Source organism: Cotesia glomerata, linkage group LG8 (genome assembly GCF_020080835.1).
Source record: "Cotesia glomerata isolate CgM1 linkage group LG8, MPM_Cglom_v2.3, whole genome shotgun sequence".
NCBI lineage: Eukaryota > Metazoa > Arthropoda > Insecta > Hymenoptera > Braconidae > Cotesia > Cotesia glomerata.
The window spans coordinates 2,742,433-2,757,021 of record NC_058165.1 but is presented as its reverse complement, the minus strand read 5'-3'; the positions used below and the strand labels follow the sequence as shown (position 1 = coordinate 2,757,021).

Sequence of the window (14,589 nt, the reverse complement as noted above, 5' to 3'; positions counted from 1 at the left end):
TTTCATTTGAGTACCCACATGCCATTTTTTATATATTTTATATATATGGTATTTATCAAATATATAAATATATAAAATATATGAAAAATTGATGTGGGTACTCAAATGAAAGGTCTCGATGAGCTTAACATCAAGATGAGCTTATATCTTTAAAAATGTTATCAGTGGACAAAATACAATGTAATTTCTTAATTATTGACTTAAAACAAATTATTCAATGTTCAAACGACCGCTTAAATTGTTCCATAAAAAAAAATACTAAGTTTTTCAGAGAAACATAACATATTTTCAATACATGAAACGGAATGTCAACAAAAGTAGATGACAGACGGAGTTCCATTGACGTGACAAGTAAACAAGCACCAGTTTGACCAGGTGAGACAGGTATGGCAAGAAAGATTCTCCCTCTACTAGCTTATCGTACGGAGAGGGAGCTATTGCTCTCATTGTTCTTATTGTACACGTGAAAGCAAGGCCGTTATAGTTTAACTAGCAGAGAGGGGATCATCACTCTACTCAATTCCAAGCAATTCCAAGTTTATCTTTATCCTGATGCTAGTAACCATTTCTATCTCTACTACTTTGCATCTAGTTTAGTTTCAAACCTGTCGTTAAATTTATTTAGTTGATAAATAAATATGAAAATCACTCTGGTTATTTTTTTTACTATTATTTTACTTGCTGATGGGTATGTAGCAGGATGTATTTTATTTATTTTTTTTTTAAGTAATTTGTCTATTGGAGTGTTGCGTATTTATAGATTGAGTTTTTATGATACTCAATTTAATAATACTGTTAGCTGACTTTATTTATTTATTTTTTATTTAAACAAAATTTTATTTAAAAAAAAATTTATTTTGAAATTTTAATTTAAATAAAAACTTAAAAATTTTTTTTAAAAATTGCACTTTAAATTTTTTACAAGTCAAATTTTATTTTGATTTTTTTAAAATAATTTTTTTATTAAAAAAAATTTCTAAAAATTCAGCAACAAAATTATAATTAAGAATTTTTAAAGGTATTTTTTTTTATTTATTTTTAATATTAATATTTAATAAAAGAAAAATTTTTTTTTTATTTTTAAACTTAAATTTTTGTTCAATCTTTACTAAAAAAAAATTTATTTGTTAAAAAAAAAAATAATTTATTGACTTGAGATATTTTTAAACATAATTTTTAATCAAAATTTAGTGATAACGTAATTGATTACTTAAATTAAAAATTATCTTTAAAATATATATTTTTTTTTTTTAATTAAAACTCAATACTTTTAAAATAACATTTTTTTTACTATTGTATTTTCTAAAATATTTTTTTATTACTCAAACATTTTTCTTAAGAAAAAAAAAATTGTGGTTAAATGAGTCAATAGAGATAAAATAATAAAAACTAATCACAAGAAAAAATTTTTCCTTAGAATTTTACACTAAAAATTTTTAACTCTAAAAAATTTAATAATACTAAAGTTAGCCGACATTTCTAATTTTCTAATTTTTTTTTCATTTATTAAATTGTAAAAAAAAAATAATTTTTTGAAAATTACACTTGAAGTTTTTCAAGTTTTTTACAAGTTAAAATTTTTTTCATATTTTTTTTAATAATTTTCTCAATAAAAATGAATTTTCATAAAAATTTATGATACTAAAATTTGATAATTTTTCTAACAAATTGTAGCAAGAAAAATTTATTGAAAAAATTCTTTTTTTAGAATTTTTTTAAAATTAGTAATGGAATTTTTTAAAAATAATTTTCTGGACCTAGTTTATTAAAAAAGAAAAAAAAAAGTGTCATAAAAATTATAATAATAATTTGAATTATAAAAATATGAAAACAAATTTTTAGAAGTTGTAAAAAATTATTAATGGAATTTTTTAAGAATAATTTTCTAGACCTAGTTTAATAAAAAAGAAAAAAAAAAAGTGTCTTAAAAATTTATAACAATAATTTGAATTATAAAAATATTAAAAAAAAATTTTAGAAGTTATAAAAAATTATTAATGAAATTTTTTAAAATTAATTTTCTAGACCTAGTTCATTGCAAAAAAAAAAGTGTCATAAAAATTTATAATAATAATTTGAATTATAAAAATATTAAAAAAAATTTTTAGAAGTTATAAAAAATTACTAATAGAATTTCTTAAAAATAATTTTTTAGACCTAGTTTATTAAAAAAAAAATTGTTAAAAATTTTTAATAATAATTTGAATTATAAAAATATTAAAAAAAATTTTTAGAAGTTCGAAAAAATTGTTAATAGAATTAAAAAAAAAATTTTTCTAGATCTAGTTTATTAAAAAGGAAAAAAAAAAGTCATGAAAATTTATAATAATAATTTGAATTATAAAAATATAAAAATTTTTCAGCCGAATGAAAAGAAAATTCAAGAAGCTAAAATTCCAAAAACTATCCGGCCCGAAGGACTTTGATCTATTAATATTCACGCAGCACTGGCCTGAGACAGTTTGTTTTACGTGGCAAGAGACTGTTAGCAACCATACATGCAATTTGCCCCGCGATGAAGAATGGACCATCCACGGAATCTGGCCCACACAATACCACAAAGAGGGTCCGTCCTATTGCAACAAATCTATGCAGTTTGACTCGGCAAAATTGGCGCCGATCGAGGACGAATTGGAGGTCAAGTGGATTGACGTAGAAAACGGGACCAAGCCCTTCTCATTCTGGAAACACGAGTGGGAAAAGCACGGGACTTGTGCTATGATACTTCCCGAAGTCAGCGACGAGTACAAGTACTTCAAAAAGGGCCTTGAATTATTGGATCAGTATGACATGAAAGGTGTCTTGGCCAAAGCTAATATTTTTCCTGGGAAACAGTACATGGTGCAAGAGATTCTGGATGGAGTTTATAATGTTTTGGGAAAACACTGTCAAGTTGAATGTGTTATTAATCCTGTAAGTAGATTTTTAGTTTTCCACACCTAAATTCAAATTAATCAACTAGCAATCTTGCAGTCACGACGTGACTGCCTTGACTGGTGAAATATGAATAAATAAAATTTTGCTTTATTAAATAATGAATTTTGTTAAATTGCACTGTACTTTCTTAAATATTGACATTTTTTAATATATAAGCTCATCACGAAGTTACAATCATCAAGAGCTTTCATTTGAGTACCCACATGGCATTTTTTATATATTTTATATATATGGTATTTGTGAAATATATAAATATATAAAATATATAAAAAATTGATGTGGGTACTCAAATTAAAGGTCTTGATAAGTGTAATGTCGGTGTGAGCTTATACTTTTAAAAATGTCAATAGTTCACAAGATACAATGTAATTTCTCAAGTATTGACATTTTTAAAGATATAAGCTCATTTCGATGTTACACTCATCAATAGCTTTCATTTGAGTACCCACATGCATTTTGATATATTTTTCATAGATGCATAAATATATATATATATATATATATATATATATATATATATATATATATATATATATATATATATATATATATATATATATATATATATATATATATATATGTCGGAAAAGCATTATTAGGGGCGTTAGTACAGTCCATTGGATTCGTTTATTCAATTATTTATTAATTTAGAATAATTAAAATATAATACTGATCTAAATTTTGAAATATAATGTACGCTAACTTGTATAAACAATACTACGATTAATTATCCAAATATAATTAATATACAAGTTAAAAGCGCTGGGGAATGAGACCGAGAATCCGGGGTCAGCAGGATATATTCGATGTCTTTACTTGATCAATGCTCAACGAGAACTGCTCGTCTCAGTGCCCTGAGTACTTCTTCTCTCAAAAATATTTCGACAGCTCTCATTGTCTGTCGATATCTTTAACTGTATACTTTTTACTTCTATCCTGTGACCTCGGCTACGTTTGGTGATTATTGTCACTCGGACTCAAGCCCATCGCCATAACCATAAAAATTATAATCGGCTTAAGTCATAAAGAATTATTAAATATTCTATGTTTTACAATTTTGCTTAAAACTAACAGACAAACTAAAATATTGGGAATTTCCCCTATCTCCAGGAAAACCCAGCTCGATATTATCTCCGATATATATATAAATATATAAAAAATTGATGTGGGTACTCAAATTAAAGGTCTTGATAAGTGTAATGTCGGTGTGAGCTTATACTTTTAAAAATGTCAATAGTTCACAAGATACAATGTAATTTCTCAAGTATTGACATTTTTAAAGACATAAGCTCATTCCGATGTTACACTCATCAAGAGCTTTTATTTGAGTACCCACATCAATTTTTTGTATATTTATCATATATACATATATATGATATATATAAATATATAAAATATATGAAAAATTGATGTAGGTACTCAAATGAAAGGTCTCGATGAGTGTAATGTCAGGATGAGCTTATATCTTTAAAAATGACAATAGTTGACAAGATACAAGGTAATTTCTTAATTATTGACATTTTTAAAGATATAAGCTCATTTCGATGTTACACTCATCAATAGCTTTCATTTGAGTACCCACATGCATTTTGATATATTTTTCATATATACATATATATTATATATATATAAATATATAAAATATATAAAAAATTGATGTGGGTACTCAAATGAAAGGTCTCGATGAGTGTGATGTCGGGATGAGCTTATATCTTTAAAAATATCAATAGCACTTAAGATACAAAGTAATTTCTTAATAATGTAAACTTTTGCAATAAATTTACATCTAATTTTTTTTTGTTTCTAGAAAACTAAAGAGAGATACCTCTTTGAAATACGAATTTGCTTCGACAAATCATTCAATCTCACTGACTGTGATAACATCGCTAGTTATCCAACTAATTGTTCGAAGAAAAAAAAAATTACCTATCCAGGAACTGTACCGAGTAGGATTAGTGTAATTCAATTTTGAAATTTAATTTTTTTAATAGTAAATTTATTTAAAGGTCATTAAGTTAAATTAAAAAAAAAATATCTAGGCCTTTAATTATATAGAAAAAATTAAATTATTATTTTTGATATTATTTTTTTTGTTCAAAATAATCCAATAAAAAATAGTAATTTTTTTTTATAAAATCATTATCTGAAATAAAAATTATTTATTTTAATAAATAAAGAAAAAAATTTGTGCCATCTTTGGATTTATTATTTAAAATCTTAATCCTTTTATAAAGATTATAGAAAAAATCTATGATTTAAATCTTATAAGTTATACAAATGTCACTGGCTTACTTTTTTAAAATAATAATTGTATTTACTTACTTGAACACTGAGAAATTTTTTTTTTTAAATAATTACAAAACTGCAACTCCCTATCATTATAATTGTTACCATCAATATTTGTAATCATAATTATCATACAAGTATAAAAACCCGTTATCACTCGACTTTCTTCTGTACAATCACAACAGCTGACGGCACGAGACCTACAAAGAAATAGATTACAGGATTAAAGTCCAAGTCGCTTTTCTTTGTGATTGGAATTTATTAATTATCAACAATTAGTCGTGTTAGTAATGACAAAAGGGCGTTTAAAAAAATTTTTTTGTCCAAATTTTTACTTTCACTTATTACAAGCATAAAACGCGCGCTACGCTATGCCATTATTTCGAATTAAAATAAAATAAAAATTTAAATTATAAACAAATAATTTGTACACTAACACTAATGTATAATAATTATATAGAAAATTAATAATAAAAAATTAGTAAAAAATAAAAAAAAAGTAAACATATCAGTAAAGTTAATAACAAATAAAATTAATACGATCAAATTAATAAAAATAATTTAGAGCGTTTACTACCCTGAAGTGTAGCAAGGGAATGAGCTTGTATCTATGAAAATGTCAATAATTAAAAAATTACCTTGTATTTTAAGAACTATTGACATTTTTAAAAATATAAGCTCATCCCGATGTTACACTCATCAAGACCTTTTATTTGAGTACCCACATGCATTTTTTACATATTTTATATATATTATATATGTGAATTATATAAATATATAACTATATATAATATATGAAAAATTGATGTGGGTACTCAAATGAAAGGTCTTGATGAGTGTAACATCAGGATGAGCTTATATCTTAAAACATGTCAATAATTGAGAAATTACATTGTATCTTGTGAACTATTGACATTTTTAAAGATATAAGCTCATCCCGACATTACACTCATCAAGATTTTTCATTTGAGTACTCACATCAATTTTTCATATATACATATATATAAATATATAAAATATATGAAAATGCATGTGGGTACTTAAATGAAAGCTCTTGATGAGTGTAACATCAGGATGAGCTTATATCTTTAAAAATGTCAATAATTAAAAAATGACCTTGTATCTTGTGAACTATTGACATTTTTAAAGATATAAGCTCATCCCGACATTACACTCATCAAGACCTTTCATTTGAGTACCCACCTCAATTCTTCATATATTTATATATTATATATATGTATATATATATATATATATATATATATATATATATATAAATATATGAAAAATTGATTTGGATACTCAAATGAAAGCTCTTGATGAGTGTAACATCAGGATGAGCTTATATCTTTAAAAATGTCAATAATTAAAAAATGACCTTGTATCTTGTGAACTATTGACATTTTTAAAGATATAAGCTCATCCCGACATTAGACTCATCAAGACCTTTCATTTGAGTACCCACATCAATTTTTCATGTATTTAATATTATATATATGTATATATGAAAAATATATAAAAATGCATGTGGGTACTCAAATGAAAGCTCTTGATGAGTATAACATCGTAATGAGCTTATATCCTTAAAATTATGAATAATTACAGAATTACATTGCATCTTGTCAACTAATGGTATTTTTAAAGATATAAGCTCATTTCGATAACACATTTATCAAGACTTATAGAAGACACTATAGAATACCCCATAAAAACATCAATAGAAACCCCATAGTAACCTCAATGAAAACCCCATAAAAATCTCATTGCAACCCCTCCCTTTAGGCATCGCCCCCAAAGCAACCGTTGCTAGGCAATGATCCTACAACAACCGTTGCTTAGCAACAAAAATTCACATCTTACCAAACCAAATTTTTGTATTAGGAGAAAAATAATTTCCTAAATTGATTGGAGAAAAAAAAATTTATTCGCCCTTTTAGCATTAGTAACGCGGAGTAATTTTATCCCAATTAAAATAATAAAATATTCTCCAAAAATAATCTTAAAAATGATATTTATTAATTTATTAAAATGGGCTGTTTTTTTAATTAAAATAAAATTGCAAGTGTCAATAACTAGGCTAGTGTCAGTAACTGGGTCTTTTAATTTATAGAGACTAAAAATAAATAAATAATTAATGATTAGATAAATTACCAAGAACGTCAAGCGGTGCATCATAATCCTCAAAGGAGAATACTTTTCTAGGAAAGTTTGTCAACAAGTTGAAAGGTCCTGGAGGATCTGTTCGGTTCATTTCGATGTAGAGTCTGACAGCAGACAGCTGTTCCTTGGCGCCGAAGGTTTGCGTTAAAGTGTCGCCATTGGTCAGTCGGATTTGCAGTCTAGTTTCGGTGTAATCACGCTTGGGAGCTGCGGGCGTTGGAGCTGGAGCTGAAGCTGGAGCTGGAGTAGGAACTGGTACAGAAGGAACCAAATTTCCGTATTCTGCAGCAGCTTTTGCGCGACGAGCTGCTTTGTCAGCTTCTATCTTCTCGCGGATCGCCTGTCGGGCAATTCTATCCTCTTCTTTCTCACGCTTACGCTGCTCTAGCAGCTTTTTCATCTCTAGCTCTTCCATTCTATTGTAAATTAATAAATAAATTAATTAATTAATAAATAAGTAAATTAATTAATTAAAAAATAAATAAATTGATAAATAAATAAATTAATGAATAAATAAATAAATAAATAAATTAATTAATTAAAAAATAAATAAATTAATTAAAAAATGAATTTCTAAATTCCTAAATTTAAAAAATAAAATAATTACATACTTTTTTCTAGCTTCAGCCATTTCTTTTCCGGATTTGATTCTAATTTTTTCTTTCTCAAGACTCTCTTGCTTCTCAAGTTCCTCGCGTTCTTTGCGCTTTTGCCGCATTTTTTCCTCCAGCTGCTTCAATTTTTCTTTTTTTTCTTCTTCAGTCAGTGGCTTTTTCTCTTCGAGACTCTCGGAGAAGCTATCATGGCCGGATTTGGTTGCGTGATATTCAACTTCTAGGGAAGATTTGAATAGTTTTCCACACCTAAATTCAAATTATTAAAATTAGCAATCTTGCAGTCACTACGTGACTGCCGTGACTTGTGAATTATAAATAAATATAATTTTGCTTTATTAAATAATAATTTTGTTAAATAGCTCTGTAATTTCTTAAATATTGACGTTTTTAAAGACATAAGATCATCCCAATGTTACACTCATCAAGAGCTTTCATTTGAGTACCCACATGCATTTTTGATATATTTTTCATATATACATATATATGATATATATAAATATATAAAATATATATAAAATTGATGTGGGTACTCAAAGGAAAGGTCTCGATGAGTGTAATGTTGAGGTGAGCTTATATCTTTAAAAATGTCAATAGTTCACAAAATACAAGGTCATTTTTTAAATATTGACATTTTTTAAGTTATAAACTCATTTCGATTTTACGCTTATCGAGACCTTTCATATGAGTACCCACATGTAATTTTTTATATATTTTATATATATATATATGATATTTGCGAAATATATAAATATATAAAATATATGAAGAATTGATGTGGGAACTCAAATGAAAGGTCTTGATGAGTATAATGTCGGGGTGAGCTTATATCTTTAAAAAATGTCAATAGTTCACAAAATACAAGGTCATTTCTTAATTGGTGACATTTTTAAAGATATAAGCTCATCCTGGTGTTACACTCATCGAGACCTTTCATTTAAGTACCCCCATGGAATCTTTTATACATTTTATATAAACGATATTTGTGAAATATATAAATATATATAATATATGAAAAATTGATGTGGGTACTCAAATGAAAGGTCTCGATAAGAGTAACATCAGGATGAGCTTATATCGTTAAAAATGTCAATAGTTGATAAGAGACAATGTCATTTCTTAATTATTGACATTTTTAAAGATATAAGTTCATCCTGATGTTATACTCATTGAGACCTTTCATTTGAGTACCCACACGCCATTTATTATATATTCTATATATATATATATATATATGGTATTTATCGAATATATATAAATATATAAAATATATGAAAAATTGATGTGGGTACTCAAATGAAAGGTCGTGATGAGTGTGACATCGGGGTGAGCTTATATCGTTAAAAGTATAATCAGTGGACAAAATACGATGTTATTTTTTAATTATTGACATTTTTTGAGAAATAAGCTCATTTTGAGTTTACACTCATCGAGACCTTTCATTTGAGTACCCACATCAATTTTTCATATATATATATATATATATATATATATATATATATATATATATGTGAAAAATTGATGTGGGTACTCAAATGAAAGGTCTCTATGACTATAATGTCGGAGTGAGCTTATATCTTTAAAAATGTCAATAGTTCTCAAGATACATGGTCATTTCTTAATTATGTATCAAGATTTTATCAGATGACTATCTTGGACACAAAATTTTTCTTATTTTCTTAATAATATAGATTATAATAACTATAAAAAAATAAAAAAAGTAATAAGTAATAAGTCAATAATTACACATCGCATTTCAAAGATTTAGCTTCCTGATTCTCAGTGCTTGCTGTCGCAGTACTTGCACTACTTTGCACTGAGGAAGACTCTTGCGGCGAAACTTGAGTCTCTGCTGAACTAGCTCCCGTTTGGGGAACTTCGTCTTCAGTATTTGAAAATAACCTTTCAAAAATAGAAAATATTTTTATTATCGACAGAAAAAAAAATAATGGAGTAAAATAATTACCAGTCCATTGCAGGTTGTACTCCAACATTTCCAGTAGCTTTGAGTGCTTTTTCTCTGCAAAAAAAAAATATTTTATTTATATTATTTGCCATTTTTTAATAATAAAAATTAATTTAGTAAAAATTCAATAATTTTAGAAATTTTTAGTAACAAATAAATTATTTTAAAAAAATTGACATGTAAAAATTTAACAAAAATTAAAAATGTAAATTTTTAATAAAAATTAATTTATCATTTATTGAAAATTAAAAAAAAATAATAATAAATAAATTATGGCGAAAAAAAATTAGAACTAGAATTAAAAAATTAAAAAATAAAATTTTTTTATTAAACAAAATTAAAAAATAAAAAATGAAATTTTTTAGAACAAATTTTTTTGTTAAATAAAATTAAAAAAAATTGTCAAGTGACAGCTAAATTAAATATCATAATTTTCTTTTAAAATAATTCTTCAAAACATATTTGTTTTTTTATATTTGATGTAAAATGTAAATATATCCGGTAATTGAGGTTATATTTGCAATTAATCAACAATTGTTTTTATTTGGAGTTAAAAAAAACTTACGAGCGTTCTTTGGAGAATCCCATGTCAACAAGCATCGCTACAAATGGTGAATCTTCTGCCATTGTTGTTTTGTTTTCTTGAATTGTTTATGTTTTGTGAATTTATTACTTTGTTATGATATTTTCTAGAGATTCTAGTGCTTCTAGGCTAAAACGTGGAGCTGAGGAATTTTTTAAAAATTAACTGTCATTGTGTTGTATAGTCATTCCAGCAGAATAATAAACCTCGGGTATCTTCGGGGTTTCTACCCTATTTTATATATTTATACACTGCGCATGCGCAACAAACAGAGCGGTAAATTTAAATAATGTTTAATGTGTGTTCTTATAAATAATTGCGAAGGAATTATAAATACTTAAGGAAGATCGAGCGTAACTAATGAGTCAAAAAAGTGTTAAAATTTTTTTTTTAATTTTAGTTTTCCCAATATTCGTCAAAATTCTTTATGTTAATTTAAAATAATTTAAGGAAGTTCGAGCGAATCTAATGTAAAAAATAATTTCCAACTTTGAGCTTTGAAATTAAGTATACGTATAAATAAATACGTAATTTATCTAATCCCATAATTTAAAAAAGATTCACCGTTTAGTTACTTAGATATTAAATTTTAAAAATCACATATTTTATCTCCTTATACACGGGCTCTTATTACGAACACTTTATTAAAATTACGCCTAACAATTACACTGATAGAAGGATTTCTTTATAGTTAAAAATATTTGTTAATATTTAACAAATCATTTATTAGAGACCACTTTTTAGTCCTTAACAAATATTGTTTAGTATTTAAAAAGATTTATTAATATTTAATAAATGAATATCAGATTTATTAAATACAAATAAATCATTTTAAATATTAAGAAATATTTGTTTAATACTAAAAAGTCGTCTCTAATAAATGATTTGTTAACTATTAACAAATATTTTTTTAATACAAATAAATCCTTCTATCAGTGCAGCGTCAATTACCGCGATTTCAAATAAGTAACTGAATAAATTGAAGTTTAAAATATACATTGTATTCCGATAGATTTTTTATTTATGAAAATTTTTTTCTTCTTTTAAAAAACACATGAGTCTTGGAATTACGCAATAATAAAATGGATAATTTATAGCCAGAGCATGTAATAAAAATTCATAAGAATGTAATAAAATTAATGAAAAATATATATGATAATTTTTATAACTTTTTTTGTTGTAAAATGTAAAAAGTTTTATCAAATTCTGACTCATTAAAGCAGTGATATAAAAAATATTACATTACCGACTTCAGAGTGTGCTACATGTTCTTAATTAAGTATGACAAAACTTTGAAGTATATAGAACGGTTTAGCAATAACAAGAAATTATAATTTTATGCTAATATCAAATTTATTAGAAGTCATCCAGAATTGCGCGAGAATTGCAAAATACCATGAGTGTAAACTTCTTCTCGTTTTAATACTGAACAATATGTTTAGAGCTTTCGGATGAAAATAAATTTTCTTTAACCGTAAGGTCATTTTTTAAAATAAAATTATCTTTATTACTTAAACTTTTTTTACTTTATTTTATTCCACTCTTAATTTCTTTTATTTTTATCTCGGGGAGAATTTTTTTTAATAGAATTAATAAGTGACATGTCATTAATCTTTAATTAAATTCTAAAATAAAAATATCAATTTATCAACTTATTGTGAAATATTTTTGATTGATATTTAAGTACTTCTTTCTGTTCACCATCTTGGGGACGAACAAATTGTTTCACTATTTATGTGCTCGAATTTCTAATAATTCTTCAGTTTCTAAGTCGGCTTTTAATTTACCAGAGTAATAATTATTTCCATGAGTATGGATTTATTTAAGATATTTCTTTTCTTTCACCTAATATCATCGATTGTACTAATTGGGCATATGCATGTGATCACTAATAGTGACAAAGAAATAAATTCTGAATCTGTTGGAGAAATCACGAGTGTAGAAAATATACCAGAAACGAATAAAGTTAAGAAAACAGTGGCTATTAAAGACAGAGAACATCTGTGGACTTTGGGTGTTATTCCTTATGAAATCGAAAATAATTTCACTGAATCACAACGCAGGATAATAAAACTGGGGATGCGAATATGGGAAGAGTCAACCTGCATTAAATTCGTTGAGAGAAATTTAAACACTCCAGATTTCATCGCTATCGTTAAAGAAGACTGTGGGTAATTATATGAGTATCAATTTTTACTGAAATCATCAACAAATTGAAGGTTTTTTCTATAAATCATCACTTTTAAATTGATTAATGATCTTCGATTGGTTTAATTAATCACAATATGCATTCATCCATCAAATATTAGTTGCTGCTACATAGAAAACATCCAAAGAAATAAAGGACGCAGCGTACTAAGTTTAGATGACGGCTGCGACAAGTTACCGATAGTTCTTCATGAGCTGGGCCATGTTGTGGGCTTCTATCATGAGCACGAGCATCCAGATCGTGATCTATACGTCCAAATCATGGAGCATAATGTTGAGCGAGGTAATTTATTTTGAACTGTTATTTAACACAACAAGGATAGAGATTAAATAGATTTTAAATAATAAGGTCATCGCCAAGAATTCGGAAAGTATTCACATGATGAAGTTGATACTCTGGGACAGCCCTACGACTATCGATCCATCATGCACTACCCAAAAAATGCGTTTGCACGATCTGATTTCATGGAAACTATTATTCCTTTGCAACCAGATAATGGAACACTTCCAGTACTTGGAAACAGAGCCAGACTCAGCGCTTATGATATTGCAGCTACTAATCATCTATATAAATGTCCAAGTTAGTTGATAATCTTCTTTTATCTCACGCTTATTATTTTTTTTCTTTTAAAAATCAATTACACAATTTATCTTTTGCTTAAAAAATGAATTAGGGTTACGAGGCGTGCACTTTTGAATTTTCCAAACTTTTTTGGAATATAATTAATTAGAATGTTTCTATAGCATGTGGAGGTTTTCTAACTAACAGCAGCGGAAGTATTGAACTACCTGAAAATAACAGCGAATATTGTGAATGGCGAATCAGAGTTGGGCATGGAGAACGAATCTCCCTCAGAATTGAATCAATGGATATTCAAAGCACTGCTGACTGTAAAACTGGATACGTGGAGGTTCAAGTTGGATTCAACAGGAAAAATAGTCAAATTTTCGGTATATTTTTCATTAATATCAGAAAATAATACTGTTTTTTAAATAATGCGGATAATTTCAGGCCCTTACTGCGGACAAACATACGATTATAGAATCATTGCAACTGAAAGTATAATCGTGTCTTACGTCAATACAAATAAAAATATCAGTTCTAAATTCAAGGCAGTTTATTTAAAAATTTGTGATGCTGAAATTTCGTTACGCAACAATCAGAAGACTTACTTAGAGTCGCCTAACTATCCGAAAAATTACAAATCAAATGAAGATTGTTTGTGGCATCTAAAAGCGCAAGAAGATCATGTTATACAAATTCAGTTTGATTTTTTTAGCCTTGAACCCAGTAATGACTGCGTTAATGATTACTTCAGAGTAGGTAATGGCTACAAATATAATTCCTCAATTATTGGAACTTACTGCGGAACGAAAAATCCATGGACAATTACTTCCCAGGATAATTCGGCTTACATTAAATTCGTTAGCAATCCTTATTATGAACATTCTGGCTTTTCAGCGTCAATTACCGCGATTCCAAATAAGTAACTTAATAAATTGAAGTTTAAAATATACATTGTATTCCGATAGATTTTTTATTTATGAAAATTTTTTTCTTCTTTTAAAAAACACATGAGTCTTGGAATTACGCAATAATAAAATGGATAATTTATAGTCAGAACATGTAATAAAAATTTTTTTATTTGAATTGTTAAAATGTATTGTAATGATCTAATTGTGATTCATAAAAATGTAATAAAATTTATGATAATTTTTATAACTTTTTTATTGTAAAATGTAAAAAGTTCTATCAAATTTTGGATTATCGAAGAAGTGATATGAAAAATATCACATCTAAATTTACTTTTTTAAGTCAACAATAGTTCTTTTTA

General features: G+C 26.3%; 3 protein-coding genes across 3 annotated transcripts; 2 read left to right on the top strand and 1 right to left on the bottom strand.

The window, feature by feature from the left end:
- Positions 1-450: 450 nt before the first annotated feature.
- LOC123270527 (ribonuclease Oy) lies at positions 451-4,960 on the top strand. The gene is made up of 3 exons (XM_044736626.1): positions 451-688; positions 2,364-2,913; positions 4,745-4,960. The coding sequence occupies exons 1-3, from the start codon at positions 639-641 to the stop codon at positions 4,907-4,909; spliced, it is 765 nt and encodes a 254-aa protein (XP_044592561.1). The 5' UTR covers positions 451-638; the 3' UTR covers positions 4,910-4,960.
- Positions 4,961-5,184: 224 nt separating this feature from the next.
- LOC123270526 (UBX domain-containing protein 1) lies at positions 5,185-10,719 on the bottom strand. Its single transcript, XM_044736625.1, has 6 exons — positions 10,529-10,719; positions 9,964-10,017; positions 9,744-9,899; positions 7,995-8,246; positions 7,375-7,799; positions 5,185-5,423 (listed from the first exon to the last, which is right to left on the bottom strand). Exons 1-6 carry the CDS (start codon positions 10,588-10,590, stop codon positions 5,377-5,379), a joined length of 996 nt encoding a protein of 331 aa, XP_044592560.1. The 5' UTR covers positions 10,591-10,719; the 3' UTR covers positions 5,185-5,376.
- A 1,580-nt stretch (positions 10,720-12,299) lies between these two features.
- LOC123270525 (dorsal-ventral patterning tolloid-like protein 1) lies at positions 12,300-14,290 on the top strand. The gene is made up of 5 exons (XM_044736624.1): positions 12,300-12,717; positions 12,856-13,037; positions 13,104-13,334; positions 13,499-13,705; positions 13,767-14,290. Exons 1-5 carry the CDS (start codon positions 12,353-12,355, stop codon positions 14,243-14,245), a joined length of 1,464 nt encoding a protein of 487 aa, XP_044592559.1. The 5' UTR covers positions 12,300-12,352; the 3' UTR covers positions 14,246-14,290.
- The last annotated feature ends 299 nt before the right edge of the window (positions 14,291-14,589 follow it).